Below are 20,773 nucleotides of genomic sequence, written 5' to 3'. Positions count from 1 at the left end.
TAGTAATAGCGAAAGATCTCGAATGTCTTCGTAGGCTATTAAAGGAGTAGAATATCTAGCTAGACAATTACGTAGTTACTCTCTATAGCTCTAGCCTAGTTAACCCGAGTATAATATATAAGCCTCGATTAAAGACGAAGAAGACGAAATCGAAGCTAACTCTAAAGAAGCCGACTACGAAGAAGAGAAAGAAGACTCCCGCGTCCTTAAGCGAAGACGAGAGCTTAGATAATCCCGATAACAACCCTAGCGCTTAAACGGGTACTTAAACGGGTACTAGTAGCTAGATAGACGCTAACAATCAAGATCCTCCTAGCGCCAATTAGGATAATAGGGATACTAGTAGCTAGATAGATAGGAACAATCAAGATCCTCCTAGTACCGATTAGGATAATAGCGATACCGGTAGCTAGACAGACGGTAACAATTAAGATCCTCCTAGTACCGATTAGGATAATATAGATACTAGTAGCTAGACAGACGGGAACGATTAAGATCCTCCTAGCGCCGATTAGGATAATAGGGGTTTAGACGATTCAGACGGTAAGAAGTAGGCGACTATCGTAATTTCGAGTAGTAATAAGAGCTCGGAATACGATCTAGATACTAATCCTAGCGTTTAAACTAGTTATCCTCTAGCTAATAAGGAGAATACTTAGGACGATAATACGGTACCTCTAACAACAGAGGATAAATATCTCTAGGCTCTCCTCGATTATATTAATACTTAAGAAGAAGAAGACGAGGAGATAGCTTCCGAGAATTTAGATTTTCCTTTCGGGTAACTAGGTATACTACTTAGTTAAGTAGATTTTTAGTATAGCGACGAGGATATAGGTACCTAGGATTAAGATATCTTGCTTAGCTAAGACTACAATCCTTTCGATTATCTAGATTTAGAGGAGACGGGTCCTAATTCTCTCTAGGAGAGTCGACTAGATATAGAGAGAGAGGATAAAGAAGAGGAGTCGTAGTAGGAGTTTAACGAGGAGATAACAGAATTAGAGGATATAGCAAGGGCAGTATATACGGTAGCTATAGATCAAGCGAATAATCGGAGTATATAAGAATTCGTAGCTAGAGGAAGTATTAACAAGATACTAAGTATACTTATAGAAGAGCCTATTACCGAACGAGACAGACTAGAGACAGAAATTTCAGCTCGCTTTATCCTTAGAGCTACTTGTTTAAGGACCCTATTATTAATAAGGACGGAGCCGGCTTTCTAAGCGGCCTAGCGAAGAATAGAGATACGTAAGGCCTAGAGAGTAAGGCAGCAGTATATAGTAACAGAAAGTCGGTTTAAATACTAGATACGCGTTCTAGCTAGGCTAGAGAAGGAGATGTTAAAGTATTTACTATAAGCCTAAGATCTAAAGTAATTTGGTTTTTCTAATTTTCGTAGTCGGCAGGTATAGTCGGTAGGTATTGTTAGCTATAGAAGGAGATGTCGAAGTACTTACTATAATCTTCTAATCTAAATTAATTTGCTTTTTCCTAATTCTCGTAGTCGGTAGGTATAGTCGGTAGCTATTGTTAGCGAGTTTAGGCAGTACGGTATATATAAGGCTTATTACTATTCAAGAAGCGCTTACTATATTTATTCTATATCTAGAAGAGGTTTTACGTAATACCTATCGCAATACCTATTAGGTATACCTATTAGGTTTTTTCCGTTAGGTTGTACCTAGCTTATAAGCTAGGTACCTACCTTATTTGCGGGGTTAGGTATTAACGTTAGGTTGTACCTAACCTATACCTAACCTAACCTATAACGAGGCCTAATCGAGATACCTAGGATCGATTTAGCGATTACTACGGTATTAGCGTTCTTCTTACCCCCTGCCTTAAGCGGAAGTTCTAGGTACGCGATAACTTTAGAGATAAAAGTTACTACGCGTATTATAAGGGTAAGCTAAGGGCAGAGTAGGAGAAGAGCTATCGTTTATTATCGAGTACCTCTACCTAGTAGGGCTGTTTTAGAAGGAGTCGGTATAAAGGCTATATTAACTTTACTCTTAGTAGGAGTATAGAGTCTTCTTAAAGTCAAAGACGTAGTACTAACGAGGATAACAAGCTTGCCGACTATTTAGACGCTAATATAGATAAAGGGGATCTATTCGAGGTACTAAAGATATAGTCTTTAACAGAGTCTAAGTACCCTACTCTCGTACTAATAGCGCAGGATATTCTCTACATTCCTGCCGCCGGAGTTAGGTATAAGCGCGATTTCAGTATCGCTCGATACTAAAGTCGTTTCAATCGCTAATATACTATAGCAATATTCTCTAGATTAATAGTATCTCGTTTTCGCTATTAGGACGATAAGTACGATACTAGAGTTCTTATCGCCTAGAAGGCTATAGAGGTTTCTTAAGCGCTTCTTAGTACTCTAACTTTATAGGAGATCCTTAGTAAAGACCGAGAGTAGACAAAAGATCTTATAGAACGGATTAGTAACTTAGATGCGATTAGCGATAACGAGGGTAATATAGTAGAGGAGCTAAGGCGATTAGTACGCCTAAGCTTTAAGCTTGCGTAGGAGTACCTCTAGGATACTACGAGACGATTATAGGGAGATCGCTTTAAGCTTATATAAAGTTTACCTACCGACTATATTTGCCGACTATATTCTTTAGATTCAAAATATCACAAGTTGTAGTATAGCGTATATATAATCCTGAGTTTCTTTATTCAATTTAACTATAATCTTTACTTTCGTATCTATATCGGGTTTATATACAGTTTCTTTTCTTATGCCTAGTCCAAATAAATTGCTTCTTCGCTCTCGTTAGGGCATCCGGTTTCTAGGTTTTTTATTTCTATATACGAAGATTTAATACCTAATAGGTACGCAATACCTACTAGGTATCGCAATACCTACTAGGTTTGTACCTAACCCGATAGGTTAGGTATACCTAGCTAAATACCTATACCTATTAGGTATTGCTAATACCTAACCTACCCTATATACCTACTAGGGTAGGTTGTACCTATAATAAGGCCTACTTACGCCTTACTTAGGAAACTCTTAAAGGAGACGTAAAGAAAATTGTACGTTAGTTTTATCGTTAGCAGCGGCTGAATTTCGAGGATTAACTTTACGCTTATCAAAAGATATAAGACGCTAAGGTAGAGGCCTTAAAGCAGTAAGCAAAGGAGCAAGCTACTCTAGATGCTTAGCTACTTACTAAGAACTAAGGTAGTTTCTATCCTTAGTATATAGTAGCTTATAACTATAATTAATTGGTTAGAGCTTTCCTTATTATTCTGGTAATCCCTTTTTGATTAGTATATATAGTCGGTATATATAGTCGGCAGCTACAATAAATATAGAATATATTCCTATTAAATTCTATGCTCTAGGAATTAGGTAGTAGGTATATATGCCTTATTAATATTTCTTTCTACTATTTTGTAGGTATTCAACTTGTATTATATAATACCTATTGCAATACCTATTAGGTATACCTACTAGGTTTTTACCGTTAGGTTATACTCCGCTTATAAGCTAGGTACCTAGCTTATTTGTAGGGTTAGGTATTTAAGTTAGGTTGTACCTAACCTATACCTAACCTAACCTATAACGAGGCCTAACTCGATCGCTTTAGTAGACTATAAAGAGTTATTAAATCTTATATCGATCGACTCGACCTAAGTAAAGATATAGGTATCGATTCCGAAGAGTAGTAAAGGGTTAAGTACCTTATCGACCTTACAAAACTATTCGTAGTAGCGATAGTAATAATTAGAACAACGAAAGGTCTAACTATCTACTTTATCCTTATATACTATAACAAGCTTTTCGATATTCTAGAGGAAGCGATAAAGCGACTTAAGAATAAGAGGATACCTTAGAAGAAGGATATATATTAGGTATACAAGGCTGCTTAGGCTAAGCTTAAGAAATATTATCGAGATACTTAGGATCGATTTAGCGATTACTACGGTATTAGTATCTTCCTTACCTCCTACCTTAAGCGGAAGTTCTAGATATACGATAACTTTAGGAATAAAAGTTACTATAAGTATTATAAGGGTAAGCTAAGAATAGAGTAGAAGAAGAGCTATCGTCTAGTATCGAGTACTCCTATCTATAAGTTATATAGTAGAAGTACTCGGTATAAGAGCTAGATCGACTTTACTCTTAGTAGGAGTATAGAGTCTTCTTAAACTTAAAGGCGTATTACTTGTAAGGGTAATAAGCTTACCGACTATCTAGACGCTAATATAGATAAAGGGGATCTATTCGAGGTACTAAAGACATAGTCTTCGCTTAAGGCTAAGTACCCTACTCTTGTACTAATAGCGCGGGATATTTTCTATATTCCTATAGCCGGAGTTAGGTATAAGCGCGATTTTAGTATTGCTTAATACTAAAGTCGTTTTAATCGCTAATACTCTATATTAATATTCTCTAAACTAATAGTATCCTATTTCCGCTATCGGGACGATAAGTACAATACTAGAGTTCTTATTGCCTAAGAGGCTATAGAGGTTGCTTAAGCGCTTCTTAGTACTATAACTTTATAGGAGATCCTAAGTAAAGACCGAGAGTAGATAAAAGATCTTATAGAACGGATTAGTAACTTAGATACAATTAGCGATAATAAGAGAGATAGGGTAGAGAAGCTAAGGCGATCGGTACGCCTAAGCTTTAAGCTTACGTAAGAGTACCTCTAGGATACTACAAGACGACTATAGTAAGATTAGTTTAAGCTTATATAAAGTTTACCTACCGACTATATTTGCCGACTATAGTACTTAAGTTTCAAAATATTATAAGCTATAACCTAGTATATATATTCTCCTATATTTATTTATTTGATCTAACTACTCTCTTTATCCTCTTATTTATATCTAGCTTATATATAGTTTCTTTTATAATACCTAGTTCAAATAACTTGCTCTTAGAGTACTCGGTTTCTAGGTTTTTTCTTTCTGTTTACGAAAAATCAATACCTAATAGGTACATAATACCTACTAGGTATTGTAATACCTACTAGGTATCGTAATACCTACTAGGTATCGTAATACCTACTAGATATCGTAATACCTACTAGGTTTGTACCTAACCCGATATAGATTAGGTATACCTAGCTAAATACCTATACCTATTAGGTATTGCTAATACCTAATCTACCCTATATACCTACTAGAGTAGGTTGTACCTATAATAAGACCTATATAATTTGCTATTATTATCGATTAGCTCTAGCGCTAGCTCTATAGCTATTCTATTAATTGTATTATATATCTATTAATCGTTGTCGTCGGCTATACTTGTATCTGTTCGGCTAATCGGAGGCTAGAGAATTACTATCGGTTTTATATATAAATTTGTATATATATATTGCTAATCGACTCGGATTAGTATATATCTATAATTATATATACGATATATATATATAGAATTCGTAGAATTCTAACGTTAGTATATATTTAGATATAGTATATAATATATATAGAAGATATAAACTATAGATAGGTAAAAAGATTAGCCTCTATATTAGTAAGATTAGCCGACGTTCTATACTACTAATAAGCTAGCCTATAGGATATATTATACTATAAGTTATATAAGATAATAGAGGCTAGCAATTCCTTAGCATTTGTATATAGAGTTAGGAATACCTATCCTCCTCTTTTGTCTTCTTAATAGGTTAGACCTCTAATATTAATTGAACCTACTTATTAATTAGTATTCTATTATTCTTCTCAATTAGGCACTAGTATAGTATATAGTTCTAATACCTAGACAAGCTCCGAGTACGGCTAGATATAGCAGAAAACCCGATTGTAGTACTCCTTCGAACGGTATACATTTTGTTATTCTATCTCCGCTTCGAACGGGATTGTAACAAGATTACGTCGGAGGCAGGGACCTAAGATAGTTTTGGAACTCTTTCGATAGAGAAGGGGGCTCTACGTAGGAACGGCGTAGTTCGTAGAACAGAAACAGTCTCTCCGACTCTCTCGGCATTTCAGCCTCGTATAGGGAATGTCGAGAGAGAGAGGGCGGCGAGGAAGGAGAGAGAGGAGCGCGACGTCGATGACTTATACTGCCCCGGCTGCAGGAGGAGTAGCAGTTATCCGTAATTGATGATCCCGCTATACAAAGTACTTTTCCTATACTATCTCTACGTACCTGAGGCGTAGGACTAACTTGCTTTCCTTTGCAAATCTGATATAGAACTGGGGTCATACTGCCGTATAAGATGTATCTGTACCGACCGTCATTTCGATAGCAGCAGCAGCAGCAGCAAAAGCATACAATGTTGGCAGCAATCGCAGGTATCAATACCAAAATCCGAAGCCACCCGGTTTCCAACTACGTCTTCTCAACACGTACGTACATGTACTTACCTCGAGGGCGAGCGAGCGATATAGCCAGCTCCAACCCTCACGCACGCCTTAGGAACACATTTTGCTAATGTTCAACTCTTTCTTTCCTCTAGATTTCTGGGGCCCGGCTTCCAATTTCTCTCTCCCTGCCGCAGCACTCTTGGACACACAAAAAAGTGCCGAGATGTAAGTCCGCCAGCCAGCGAACTCATCCGTATCATACCTGCTCCCCCGTCCGTCTATCCCTCCGTCCAAAAAAGAACCTGTATTGACCTCTCTCCTCCTCTCTATCCACAACAGCATCTCCGGACGAATGACCACATCCTTACTCTGCGCCTCGGCAGTTTTTATGAGATACGCACTCGCCGTGCGACCAAAAAATTATCTTCTCTTTGCATGTCACTTTGTGAACTTTTCGGTGCAGAGCGTGCAAGCGTATCGGTATACGTGGTATTGGCGCTTCGGTGGGAAAGAGAGGGCAGAGCAGCTGCAATAGGACGATGGTTGTAGAGGAGGGAGGGAGGGAGGAAGAAAAGGAGAGAGAGATAGCGATCCTCGAGACCAAACTTCAGAGATAAATACACTGCGCAGGTGAAGTTGATCTTGTAGTGGGAGGCAGTCAAGCAGTGAGCCTCAGGCTTATTAGCTTCTTGGCACGCGCAAATGTTTGTGCGCATCTCGGTTATATACCTGACCATGAATGAAGCAGAAGTTTTACCTTTGACATGATCAATTCGTACGGATGCAGCAACTATGTACATGAAGTATCCAGTTCCTATCATCCGGAACAGACTCATGTACTATTGCAATACTACATGCTGTTACATAGGTATATAGCCATTGCGCATTGCGCCGATCGGCTTGCAACGACTCTTCCGGAGCCGCGGGAATGAGACTTCCTGTTCACCTACCATCTTCTGGAACATTGTCACGAGCACAGGATTTGCGCCTGCTGCTGCTGCACGTCGTGCCCACTCATCGGTATCTACTTCAACTGCGCCCGGCACGACAGAGCGCAGTTGATCCAAGGGGATATCCGTGTCGCCAATCTCGTGCAAGTATGCGATTTTCCCATCTTCAGACGGTCCTGACCGCACAGCCTGCACCATGTCCTGCACCACAGATTGGAGTGGCACCAGATTCAAGCATCCTCGAAATCGCGAGGACAAGGGAACAGAACGGGTGAGTCGACAATAGTGAAGCAATGTCTGTGTCAGATCCATGTCTGCCACGCTCGTGGAGTCGGCGTGGACTGCTGCTCCCGTTTCCATACCATCTGGTTGGACACTGGCTGGTCGATGGATGCAGATGGGCCAGCGAGCACCGCTTTCCTCGAAGACTTGTTCGAGAAAAACCTCACTGGCCCATTTGGAGGCGCCGTATCCCGTCGTAAGCGTAGGCAACGGTGGATATGCCGCTGCCGACGTTTCATCTGCCATTTCTAGCGTCGAGGATGACCAGATTTCTCCTGAGGATACGAAATGGATGGGTACCATACGGCGGACCTGCTTACCGAGGCACATCTTGATAATCTCCTGGGTAGATCCGTGGTTTGCCTTCTGGATCGATTGGTAGCTCTTCATGTGCGAGGTATCGGCACCGTTATGGATGATGCAATCCGCGCTGCCAAAGATGCGAGTGACTGTCGCCTCATCCAAGCCGAGATTGGGCTCCGAAAGATCGCCGGCGTGAACTTCGACTTTGGGATGTCGAAGGAGGGAGTTCTTTTGCGATAACACTTGCTTGGTGCGTGCGCTTCCCGTCCGAACTGCAATGCAATGGACACGCTGGCATGTGGGCTCGGATATCATCGCCTGCAAAAATGCCTGGCCCATGAAACCGGTGGCACCTGTCATCGCAATCACTCGTGGTGGCGAGGTCCTCACAGATTGGGCTAAATGCAGCTCTGTCAGGAAGCTACCAGGAATATCTGTTTCTGCATTCCAGTCAATGCCTTGCGTCTCGTCAGACTGCGAGACACTATTGGGGTCAATTCTTCGAGCCATCGCGCCGAGAGTGGTGTATTCGAACATGTCCATCAACGACAATTCCACACTCCACGCCTTTCGGATCTCATATTGCACTCTGAGCAGAAGAGTGGAATTTCCGCTGGGACACGACACAATCAGCTTCGTCTCTCTGCTACGACGATTATGATCTCAACTTACCCGATATGGAAGAAATCCGTGCTTGGTCCAATCGTATACTGCTTGGAGACCTCGGTGGAGAGACAGGCGATCCAGATATCCTTGAGTTTGGATTCCGTTCCCGTAAGGAGGCAATCGTCAATTCTCGCTGATGGCTGTTGAGGGACTGGTTGGCTCCCTCGATTGAGCGGTAACTCAGCCACTGCCTTACGATCCAACTTGCCGGAAATCAGCATTGGGAGCTCGGAGACCGGGAATGCTGCGGCAGGACGCATGTATTGTGGTAGTTGCAACCGAGCAATGAGCTCGTTCAGGAACGCTTGCTGTTCATCCTGTGTTGGATATGCATCGGTCATGAACTTCGCAAACGCAACAAGCACCCTATTGTCTTCTTGCGGAGACGAAGGGTGTTCCATCTGGCGAGGTGTCACGACGACCTGAGCCAGCGCACCGTCACTCTCCTGAAGCATGCTGTGTTCCACTTCAGCAAGGTCAATTCGGAGTCCTCGAAGTTTGATCTGAGTATCACCGGCTTTGCGTCCCTCGATCACCATGGTGCCATCTTCGAGCCATCTTCCCACATCTCCCGTGCGGTGCATAGTGTTCCAGCCTCGGGCACGATAGCTTTCCGGCGCCAGTGGATTGGGCAGGAATCTCTGCGAAGAAAGCTCAGGGTCCTTCACGTAGCCATGGGCGACTCCTGCACCGCCTATCACAATCTCACCTTGGACGCCGACAGGTACTGGCTGCAAATTGGCATCCAGTATGTAGGCAAGGTATCCCGATAAAGGTTTTCCTACCGTGATCCTCACGGACTTGATGTCACCCGAGTAGTCCAGCTCTGTTCCCACTGCACCAGCTGTGGTCTCGGTGGGTCCGTAGACATTGAAGAAGCGTGGTCGTGCGCCGGACGCACTGAGTTTCGCGAGGGAGGCAAAGAGCTCTAGTGTACCATATGTGGTGGGCTCACCTCCGGCTAAGGCTGTTCGCCAGTGCGGGAGGTTCTGCGCGAGCGCCGTGCGGTCTCCATAACGATGCCAATTGGCATATTCAGATGGCGTCGCTCCGGTGAATGAGATGTTCTCTTCCGCAATCATCTTGGTGATGAAAGTGGCGTCTGCACGATGCCTCGTAGGTACCAAACAGAGGAGCCCGCCCGAACAGAGCGCGAGGAATGCCTGCACGAAACACATATCAAAGCTGCAGGAAGTTTGTTGGAGGAACTTCCCTCCTTTCTCGGTGCCAAATAGCAGCAGGGCGGCTTCAGTCCAGTTCTTGAGACCTCCGTGGTGAAGGATGATGCCCTTGGGCGCGCCCGTGGAACCGCTTGTGTAGAACACCACGGCCGCATCGCCTCCCTGGATGGAAGGTATCTCGACACATGGCCCGTTCATTGATTTTCCACACCTGTCATGATGGATGAGCTGCGAGATAGTCGCTATGCGAGCCATCGAAGAGATGCCTGTTTCAAGAAGCGATTGCTCGAGCTCGCTATGCTCTTGAGAAATGATGAGTCGGGGCTCACTATGCTTCACGATTCCTTCTAGACGGGCAACTGGCAGACTGATATCGAGCGGGAGACAAATGGCGCCGGCTCGCAATATGCCCAGAACGCAGCACATCCATTCGGGAGTGCGTTCGCAATACGTCGCAACAATGGAGCCTTTGACACATCCATCTGCAACGAGAGCTTTCGCGAGTGTGTTTGCACTCTGCATCATGCTTGCATAACTCATGACACGACTACCTTCACCCGCTGTCTTGAGTGCGCCTGCACTGGGGTTCGTCTCCGCCCAGGTCATGATCAGGTCAAGGACGGTCTCTGCAGTGGAGCTCGGGTAAGGACCTGCGTTTCGCAACGAAACTGTCAGAGCACGAGGCTGATATATACCGTATCAAGGGACCCACTCACCAATGCTGAGCTCATGAACTCTTTCCATCTCCTGGGCATCAAACATGGCTGCTGCATCCAGTGTCAAATTCGGAATTCGCGCAAATGATGAAGCCAGCTTCACGATCCATTTAACCATTGTGTCCGCTTGCTGCTCCGTGTATAGATCATTGCGAACGATGAGATGGAGAGCACAGTTGCCTTCGATCGAATCGTCGATGATATCCAAGGTGATGTCGTATGGTATCTTGGATGCCTGGAAAGACAACAACTCCAGTTCGCAATCGTCGAGATTCTGTTTCTTCCGCATGCCCTGGCGGTAGTCAAAGAATGCTTGCGCCAAGGGGGCATGATTTGTCGATCGTGTCTCTCCGAGTCTGTATCGGGATCTGTGTCAGTCGAGCTGCCTTTCCATTCGAGTACAGCTGTGATGGGAGAAACTTACTCAGAAAGAAGCAAATTGAACGGGACATCAGAATGCTGCAACGCAGCAGTCGTCTTCTCTACGCAATCACGAAGGACGTTGTTGAAACGCTGTGATGGATCATTGCAACACCGGACCAGCACAATGTTGGCAAACGCTCCCAGCACGCGAACTGAGTCTTGCTGCGGTCGATTGGAGTCACTGATTCCAATAGCGACCTCCGGAACATCTGCAAGTCGAGCGAGCAGCGTACGGAACACCGCCAGGAAGAAATGGAACGGCCGAGCGTTATTTCGCCGGCAGACGGACCAAATACGGCTTTTGACCGCTTTGCTGATAACCGCTTCCGCTCTGACATTGTCATACTCGCCTAGCCAAGACCTGTTGACCCGCTGCGAGATCCGAAGTGTAGGTAATGGCGGCGGCGGCGAAGCCCAGCAATCTTTCCAGAAAGTGAGGCTCGCGTCAAAGGCACCGCTCTTATACGCTTCATGCTGGGATTGCACCCATTCCGAGTGTTGATACAGTTCCGTTTCGTCCAAAGACGAGAAATTTTGGTACAGTTGGACTAACTCTCGGAGAAAGACGACGGACGAGAGACCATCTATCACTAGCGAGTGCGAGCCGGAGACTAGATAATGCTCGTTTTCAGAGAGAGAGAGCAGAAAGATGCGCATGGTCTCCGCGTAATCAAGAGCATAGGCAGTCGTTTGCACTTTTTCGACGAAGTCGTCGACTTGTGCTTGACTGGTAATGCGCTCACGTTGCACCCGCAAAGTGCACGACTGTACAATGCCCATCCTCGTGTGCCCTTCGGACGTTCGAAAACAGACTCGCAGGGCATCATGTACCTGTCCCAGATGCAGAATCGCACGCTCCAGGTCATCTACCCGGAGCTTGCCCGTGATTCGGTAACACGCGGTGTGATTCAGTGAGGACTTGTCCTGGGTTGACGTCAGACCGAACCAATACATCTTTTGATTGAATGACATTTCCATTGATTGCACCACAGGGGGGAGTTGTGGTTGGGGGCTGACGTACTTGGACCCATTGGCACTGGCATCGTGACCATTCTGGAGCTCCTGGCTCTCTGCTGGAGTGTCGTCTTGAATTATCAAATTCGGCACCAGCTCTGGTGAGAGGTCGGCGGCACCGAACCCAATCACGTCACGCACCGTGACTCCGGAGAGGATCTTCATAACCGGGATATTGACATGGAGGGTTTTGAGCCACCACATGCGGATCTCGACGGCGAGCAGCGAGTCGAGGCCAAAGCGATCGAGTCGTTCGTCAAGCAGGTGCGGGTCTTCGGCCAAGGTGGAATCGAGCTGGAAAAGCGCGCACAAGGCAGGGAGGAAGGCATCCTGCAATATATCGAAGATCTGTTCCTCCGTCGTCGCTTTTTCGAGCAATGCTTTCACGGAAGCTCGTGATTGCGATGTTTTGGATGCAATTTCGGCCGTAATATTGCCCGTCATGTGTGTCGAGAGCGGGTTGACATACCATGCCAACTCTTTGGCCGGCTTTTCCTCGAGCTTGGCGATGCCCATGCAAATCTCCAGCGGCTGTCGCTCCTGTGATTGTGGTCTGCCCGCCACCACAGCTTCTGCAAAGAGTTGGTGGAAATCGCTCTCCGACATGAACGTGTATTCGCCCTGCCGAGCAAAGATGTCTCGCACCGCCTCGCCTTGCTGAGTGACGTATCCCACGCCCAGAATGGGACCAATGTGGATGACGGAGGCTGCTTGTCCGCGTTGTCTTTTCTGCTCCGCGAGACTGGTCATGAACATATTCGCAGCCGAGTAGTTGGACTGTCCCGCGTTGCCAATAATAGCGGTGGCCGATGAGAAGAAGACAAAGAATTCCAGATCAAGAGCTTGCGTCAGGTTATCCAAATTGATGCTGCCGACCACTTTGGGTCTCAAGACCTTCTCCATAATATTCGAGCTCATGTCCTGGAATCCCGTATCCTGGAGCACCATAGCTCCTTGGGCGACGCCTCCCAGAGGTGGCATGGATGAGCGAATCCGGTCGTAAATGGAAGACGACTGTTCTTTGCTGGTCAAGTCGCAAGGAAGCACGACCACCTGGGCTCCCCGTGTTGACATCGATTCCACCCATGACCTCGCGATTCGGGGAGCTCTGCTGGTGATGACGATGTGCATTGCACCATGAGCGATCATCCATTCGCACAGCGAAAGTCCCAGACCTCCGCTGAGTCCCGCAAGCCAGTAAGTCTTGTCACCAGAAAACTGGACGCTATCCTCGACCCTGCGTACCTTGACCGGGACGTTGGGGCTGGGACTCCACGCGACAACAGATCTTCTTGCGTCAATGGGGGTGGCTTCCTCGTTCAATGCAAGCTCACTGGCAGGTACGATGGGAACATCTGGTATGGAGGTTGCCGTGCTGCAATGGCGCGAGGCAAATCGGACTGCATCGATGAGTTTGTGCGGGGAACTCAGATGTCCCATATCGTCGACACTGAAGGTCGATTCTGAGTAGTAGTCGTTCAACGCTGCAATCTGGTAGTGCGCTCGCAGTGTCATGATACGAGCGGCGATCTTCGACGGTCCGGCATGTCTTTCGCAATTGACAAATAATGCCTTGTCGGATGGAAGAAGAGCATCCAAAAGGCGATCGGGAGATCTGGGGTTGACACGAATCCGTGTTATGTCTGTAGAACCATCGTTCGATGATGTCGTCTCGATCAGAGTGCACTGGACGTTGCGATGCTCTGCCAACTCTCGCAGGGTTGTCGCGAAGGAGGGCTCAGGGTTCAACATGACCACATAGCTTCCATTAGAGACGGTGTCTAGGATGCGCGCGCAGATGAGAGATTCTGCAACAAGAACCAGGAATCGAGCGTGAGAAGCAGGTGGGATTACCGTCTGCATGGCAACACTGTGCAGCACTTGAATCCTAGGCCCTAGTCGGGATGAGAGAACAAGCTGCAATGCTCCTGTATCAGCAGCCCTTGCGAGACTGAGATAGGCGTGGCTACACTCATCAGTCCAGCGAAGTGCGGAAAGCAAGGAGCTGAGCGGGACGGCCCAAGGTAGCTGGGAAGCAACGATCGGCTCATCCTCGAAGCGATATGTCGAGGTGGCGGGCTGGAATTTCAGAGCGATGGTGTGGCTAGCACCATTGGGATCGAGCGGCATGTCTCGGTACAGGGCGCGTCGGGATGAGTTGTAACGATCGTTCATGTCCTTGCTCGGCACGAGGCGAGGGATGAGCATCTCGCCGCGGGCATCTTGGACGAGTTCGCGCTCCAGATTCCCGAATATCGGCTTTCCACCTTCTCGGCGATTGGCAATAGCGAGCTGTGCACGGAAGCGGAGTGCTGCGGTGGCAATGGCGTGCGGGGTGAGCGATGCATCATGTTCAAAATCCAGAAACTGTAAAGTCAGTGTCGGCACTTCACACAGCACCCCACGCAGCATTCCCACGGTCATGTTGGTGAACGGATTTGACGCCCGTCTGCCATGTGTCACCCAGAAGATGGACCCGAGACTGCACAAGACTGCTTTGATTGCATCAAATTCGGATTGGTCGACGACCTGCAGCAGTGGCTGGTCCAGCTCGGAGAGAGTCAAGATAGAAGTCGAGGATGAGATGTCGGAACGGCCGGGCGCAGTGATCAGATCCGAGAAGGATGCGAATGTGGTCACACGTGGAAAGGGGTGCTCGAGCATCGGGACGAGAGCGGCGAGAAGATTCTGGGTCCGCGGGGTCTTGCCGCCGATGAGCACGAGCTCGTCACTGGGCGGCGGAAGCGAGGATGGCAGCGGAACGGTCAGGGGCTCCCGTAGATGCGCCACCCGCTCGTCGACGGCCTGGCTGACAAAGACGGCGGTGGGATGCGAGAAGGGATGGTCGGTGGACGAGCACGTGTCGACGCCCGAGAAGCCGGTCTGGCGCAACACGGCGTCCCATTCGGCAACGGACACCAACGGCCCCAGAGTACGGCCGTCGTCCCGTCCCAGCCACCAGTCGTGGAAGGCGCCGAAGATGGCGCCACTGCGTCCGACATTGTTGCTGAAGCCTTCCTGTATAATCAGGTACCCGCCCGGCTTCAACAAGCGCCGGATGTTCCGCATCGTCTCGGCCAGGTCGCGGGTGACGTGCAGCACCATCGAGGCAACAATGACATCGTAGCTGTCGGCCTGCAGTCCCTGCTCCACCGGGTCCTTGCCGACGTCGAACACCTGATACTTGAACTTCGATGCCTGATCGGCAAACACCTGTTGCGCCGTCGGGAAGAATGCCGAGGACACATCAGAGAAGGTGTACGAGGCAAACTCATCCGTCAGCCGGAAAATGGCCTTGGTGCATCCCGCTGTCCCTCCGCCGACTTCCAGTACATTCAAGTGGGGATAGCGGTGCGTGATTTGATGCACCACCTTGGCCACAAAATGCGTGACCTCCTTCAGTCCCAGACTGGCCACGTACACTTCGTTCAGCAAGTGGTCCTCCATGGCAATTTCAATGGCCCCCACCTCTCCGCTGGCGATTCGGATCAAATTCTCGCCGATCCGCTGAAGGAGCCGAATGTCGACATTGTCTTGGAAGGGTGCAATGGCTTCCGCGATCGTCTCGAAGGTGTCCTCATGCCACTCCGCTTTCCAAAACTTCCTGTCCCCGGATCGGATGAGCGAGTCAATATGACTAGCAAACCCGAAAATGCCTGCAATCGGGCTGCTATCGCGTCGAGCATCTCCCGGAGGTATCGCTCGACACATGTTCTGCATGTAAAATTGCGAAAGCCTCTCCAGCAGCTGACCCAATTGCACTTCCTCCTGCGTGGGGCTCAGATCTTGCGATGCAACCGCGGCATCCGGATACGCGGGGCCCCATTCCACCACCGACAGGATCTTTTTGTCGTCTTTGGCAGATGCCGGAGCAAAGGGAATACAATCGAGGCCTTCAACTTGACAAATTGCATGCTGCTGCCCCTTGCTGGATGGCAGGTACACGTCGACGTCACCTTCAAATTTGCCTTTCTGTACCGGTTGGCACGCGTCGAGCTCCAACATCTTTCCCTTGGTCAATGCGGGCTGGCAGAGAGCAGGATTGACTGTGATGCGCTTGATTGTTCGTGGAACATGAAGTGACCAGAGCGTGCCATCATATGGAGCTGCTTGTGCCAGGAGCACGGACTGAAATGCGGCGTCCAACATGGCTGGATGAATCATTAGTGTCGACTCCGGATCATCCGGACACTTGACTTGTCCTCTGACCGCCCCCAGACGTCGCTCGAGTCCTTGGAGAGCGTAGAAGGGCCCGGTATATTGATATTCCATGCGCTGGAGACTCTGATATAGATCCTCCGTTCGGACCGGAAGAGTGTTCTCTGGAGCCGGGCCTCGAGGCGGCAGCGAAGCAGGGTTGGGCTCTCCTAGTGTGATTGCGACAGAGCCTGTAGCAAGTGTTCGAAGGGGGAGATCGACGAGCCCCGGCGATGAGGCGGCAGTCACGGCTGCTCCCACATACTGGAAGTCTGCCGTCACGCTATCATCACGGTGCGTGATGTTGTACAGTCGAAACAATGCCTCGACTTTGGCATCATCACTGTTGAATGTCATGGCCTGGCTGATATCAATATCGTGCACCTCGAACAGGGCGACCGGGGAAGCATCTTCCAGGCTCCGGACGTACTCTCTCGCAGCTTCGATGGCGAGTGCCACATATCCTGCAGCGGGAAAGACAATTTGACCTTGCAGACGATGTCCACCGAGCCATGAAATCTCTTTAGCACTTAGGATCTGGCGCCACTGCCGGACACCGTCTGCAGCCTCATGGAGATGTCCAAGCAGCTCGTGCTCGGGAGCTCGCTGGAGATATGCTCGCGTGCTTCGGGAATCATGCCAATAATTCGTATCATGGTCCCACACATAGCCAGGAGTAGTCCTCTCGAATCTCAAGGAACTCCCACCGGATATGAAACGCTCGTAAGCTTGCAAGTCCAGACCAGAAGGGGGCATGTAAAGCAATAGATGCCCCAGACCGCCAGCGACTGAGGCGATTGCGGAAGAAGATCTCTTCAATAGTGATGTGTATGTGATTTCTTCTCCTCGCATACATTCTTCGCGGAGGGTTTGTTCTGCAGGACGTCGTAGAGCGGGATGCGGCCCAATTTCCAGTGCAGCAGCAGGAGTGCCAATTATCTTGACTGCTTCCTTCAGCGCTTGCACGAACAACACGGGACTGAGAAGATTGTCGACCCAATACGCCGCTTTCAGCCGATCGCTGTTCTTTTCGGTGACCCGTTGGCCTGTGACGCTCGATATCCAGATGTGTTTGCTCAATGGATTCGCATTCACCTTAATGTCGAGGTCCACAAGAGCTTGAAGCAACTTGTCTGCAGCAGGTACCATGTGATGCGAATGATATGCTCTCTCCACCATGAGCACACGCACAAAAATCTCTTCGTCCTCAAAAAGCTCACGAAGCTCCTCAATCGCGTCCAGGTCTCCCGAGAGCGTCACACTCGAGGAAGAGTTAATCGCGGCAATGGTGACCCGGTTCTGGTATTGACCGGATTCTAGCACTTCCGACGCATCCTCGGCCGATGTATCTACTGCCATCATCGCTCCTGGTTGCCCATTGCTGCTTCCTGCAAGCTTGGTGAACAAACCACGGTAGTACGCGATGCAGATCGCATCCTCTGCTGAAATGACGCCAGCAGCGTAGGCAGTGGCCATCTCGCCGGATGAGTGGCCTACTACGGCGCCCAGCTTCAGACCAGCCGAGCGGGCAATCTCAATCAAGAGTATCTGAATGGCCGTGCATAGTGGCTGAGAAAATCGTGCCTCATTGACCCGAGAGTCATCAGCAGCCTTCAATAGCTCTCCTCTCAGCGACCATTCAGGACGATGGGATTCCGGAAGTTGAGCTAGCCGCTTTTCTAGCCGTGCTATGATGTTCGACGCCATCTCGGAACCGGTGAGCAGCTCGGCCCCCATGGTTGCCCATTGAGCACCCTGGCCAGTGAAGATTGCCAGAACATCAGAGCTGCCCTCCGAGATGCGTGCGGTCCGGACGCCGATGGGCTTCTTCTCAGCTTCAGAAGTTCGAAGAATGTCCTTCAACTTCGCCAGAAGCTCGAGGCTGTCCGCTGCAACAACGGATACCGCGTGTGATAAACGACTTCTACGGCTGTGCAATGTATACGAAAGGTCTCGAATTCGCACAGTCTCCGCATTGCGTTCGAGATAATCAATGAAGGATTGCAAGTAGTTTCGCAACGCCTTCGGCGTTGCAGCGGAAAAAACAAAGGGCGTAAAGACCGGCGCTGAAGTCCCTGATTCTGTCGTTTCATTATGATTGTCGAAGGACTCCAGGATGGCGTGAGCGTTGGTGCCGCCGAACCCGAAGCTGCAGCAAAAATCTCGTCAGCGGCCGTTTCATTGAATGACATGTGGAGAAGACTGACCTGTTCACACTTGCACGTCGTGGTTCTCCCTTCCCTGTAGCTGGCCATGGGGAGGAAGTCGTGGCGAGATGCAAGTGATCCACGAATGGCTTGAGACTGGGGTTCAGTGATTCGAAGAGCAGATTCGGGGGCACGACACCGTTTTGCAACGCCAAAGAGGCCTTCAGTACGCCCGCTACGCCAGCAGTACCTTCAGTGTGCCCGCACACAGTCTTGATACTGCCGATCTGGAGTTGACCTTGATCAGCACTCGAATCGCCAAAGAAGGCGGAGTGGATGGCCTCTGCCTCTGTAGGATCTCCGATGCCTGTGATTTGAAATTCAGTAAGTTCATTGTACAGTGAGTCGCAGAAGCTGATTCAAATACCTGTGCCAGTGCCGTGTGCTTCAAAGCTGCGTTGCCATTGTCAACTGTTGCCTCGCACAGCCAACATGGTGGTACCTACTATTGCGGTCGATCATCAACCGATGATGGGTTCAGCCCGGCTCTTGCATATGTTGCTCGAATCAGCGCAGCTTGTGCACTTGCTGATGGCCTGCATCATTCAGTCAACATCCATGTGCTCGATTGTCTGTCTCTAAGTCAACAAAACATACCGGGTGATTCCATTGGTGCGGCCGTCGGAGTTGCACCCGGTCTCTCGAATGACACACTCCACGTAGTCTCCATCGGCCACCGCGTCCGCAAGTCTCTTCATAATCAACGTACAGACACCTTCGCCACGCGCATAGCCATCCGCCTTCGAATCCCACATCCTCGATCGACCATTCGGGGACAGCATTTGAAGCTTGCTCTCGCTAATGTAATTGCTAGAATCCAGGATCATGTTGGCCCCTGCTGCAACAGCAATGTTGGATTGTTTGGATCGTAGCAATTGTACGGCTTGATGAACGGCCACCAGACTGGAACTACAGGCCGTATCAATCGTCATCGACGGTCCGTGCCAGTCAAAGAAATATGATAATCGGTTCGACATGAAGCTTCGTGCAGTTCCCGTGGCATGGTATGTTCCAATCGTCTCGGGGTCTTTCAACATTGCCGATTCGTACTCGCCACTCATGAGACCAACATAACACCCCGTCTCTGTTCCCTGCAGCGACTCGATCGTGATCCCCGCATTCTCCATTGCTTCATACGTCACTTCGAGCAGGAGACGCATCTGGGGGTCCAGCACATTGGCTTCGGCATTGTTGATGCCAAAAAAATTCGCATCGAATTGCCGTTCGACGCCTTCTTCTGCGAGAAAGTAGCCATGGAGATCTTTGACATTTGTGTGGCCATGATGCGCGGAGTCTTGGTGATAAAAGCCCTGCGCCTGGAATCTTGACGGCGGCAATGGGGAGGAAACATCTCGAGGATTGACCAACAGGTCCCAGAGTTTCGAAGGCGATTGAGCACCACCGGGAAAGCGACAACCGCTGCCGATGATGGCAATGGCCTGGTCCGACGCGTTCCACTCCGATGGAGCGTCTGTGTTGGGCGTAAAATGAGGCATTCTGGAGGGAAGGTCAAGGAGGAGGCAAAGAAAAACCGATTGCGTACACTGTCGAAACCTCTGCCGTGTGAAAGAACTGCGTCGTCGTCGTTGGTAGTATGTATATAAAGAGAGCAAAGAAACGGCTAATCAGGTAGGTATCTTTTCGTTCATCCCAAACTGGTGTTAGTTACTTGGTTAGTATCGAACAAACGTTCCCCATCAACTACATACGTGTAACTAGTGTCAATTCAGTTCAGTTCACTTCCATCCTACGGTTAACTTTGTCCTTTTCCCCTCCCCCCTCCCCCTCCTAGGTCCCCACGTACGCATATACGTATACCTAGACAGGCAAGCAGGCAGGCCCGCCTGTCTTGTCCAACCCGCCTGTCTTGTCCAAGTTGTCTTGTCCTTGGTTTTTTCTTTGCTGCGCCCGACGATAACGCGGTCAGTCAAGTAAGGTAGGTAGGCCAGGACGATAGAGGGAGGGGTAAGGTCGTGTAAGTTTTGTTTTTGGTTTGATATCAGTAAGACAAAAAACTTATCCTCCCTGCTGTAATGAGACGTCGCGATACCTGCTAGGGCTTCTCTAGGTCTTGGAATCGGATATATTGGGAGATAGGGAGCTCCGAAGCTTGCGAGAGGTCAGAACATAGAAGAGAGAACTTAGAAGAGAGATTTTAGGATTAGGAAATATGGATCTAGGATTCGAGGTTGCTGTACCTATATATATTGTAGAACTATAGTAGTATATATAGTATATATATTCGAGTAGTACAAACTAGATACAAGATAAATTTAGAGTCTTATATAAGCTAATACTTTTATATAAAATGTATTAAGTATATAGAGAGCAAGCCCTTAAGTAGTTGCTCTAGAAGATCTATAATATTATATATCTAGTTTACGTACCTTAGATTATATATAGCAGTATAATAATACCTCTAAATAGAGCTACTATACTCTTTCTCTTTCCTTCTATAGAGCGGTTATAGTAGATAGTCTTCCTTCTATATTGTACTTACTATATAAATAATATAAGGCTTCTATATA

At 48.1% G+C, this 20,773-nt stretch overlaps 1 protein-coding gene across 1 annotated transcript; it reads right to left on the bottom strand.

Annotated features, from left to right (window-relative positions):
- Window positions 1–1,225: 1,225 nt before the first annotated feature.
- Window positions 1,226–19,741, bottom strand: SEPMUDRAFT_134219 (uncharacterized protein; the record flags this gene model as incomplete). The annotated part of the gene is made up of 9 exons (XM_016902619.1): window positions 1,226–1,234; window positions 7,257–8,454; window positions 8,514–10,338; window positions 10,405–10,760; window positions 10,829–18,187; window positions 18,246–18,552; window positions 18,613–18,638; window positions 18,692–18,781; window positions 18,843–19,741. The coding sequence occupies 9 exons, from the start codon at window positions 19,739–19,741 to the stop codon at window positions 1,226–1,228; spliced, it is 12,069 nt and encodes a 4,022-aa protein (XP_016760479.1).
- Window positions 19,742–20,773: the final 1,032 nt, after the last annotated feature.

Source organism: Sphaerulina musiva, assembly GCF_000320565.1.
Source record: "Sphaerulina musiva SO2202 unplaced genomic scaffold SEPMUscaffold_6, whole genome shotgun sequence".
NCBI lineage: Eukaryota > Fungi > Ascomycota > Dothideomycetes > Mycosphaerellales > Mycosphaerellaceae > Sphaerulina > Sphaerulina musiva.
Note: the sequence above shows the minus strand (reverse complement) of the source record. Positions and strands in the feature narration are given on the sequence as shown.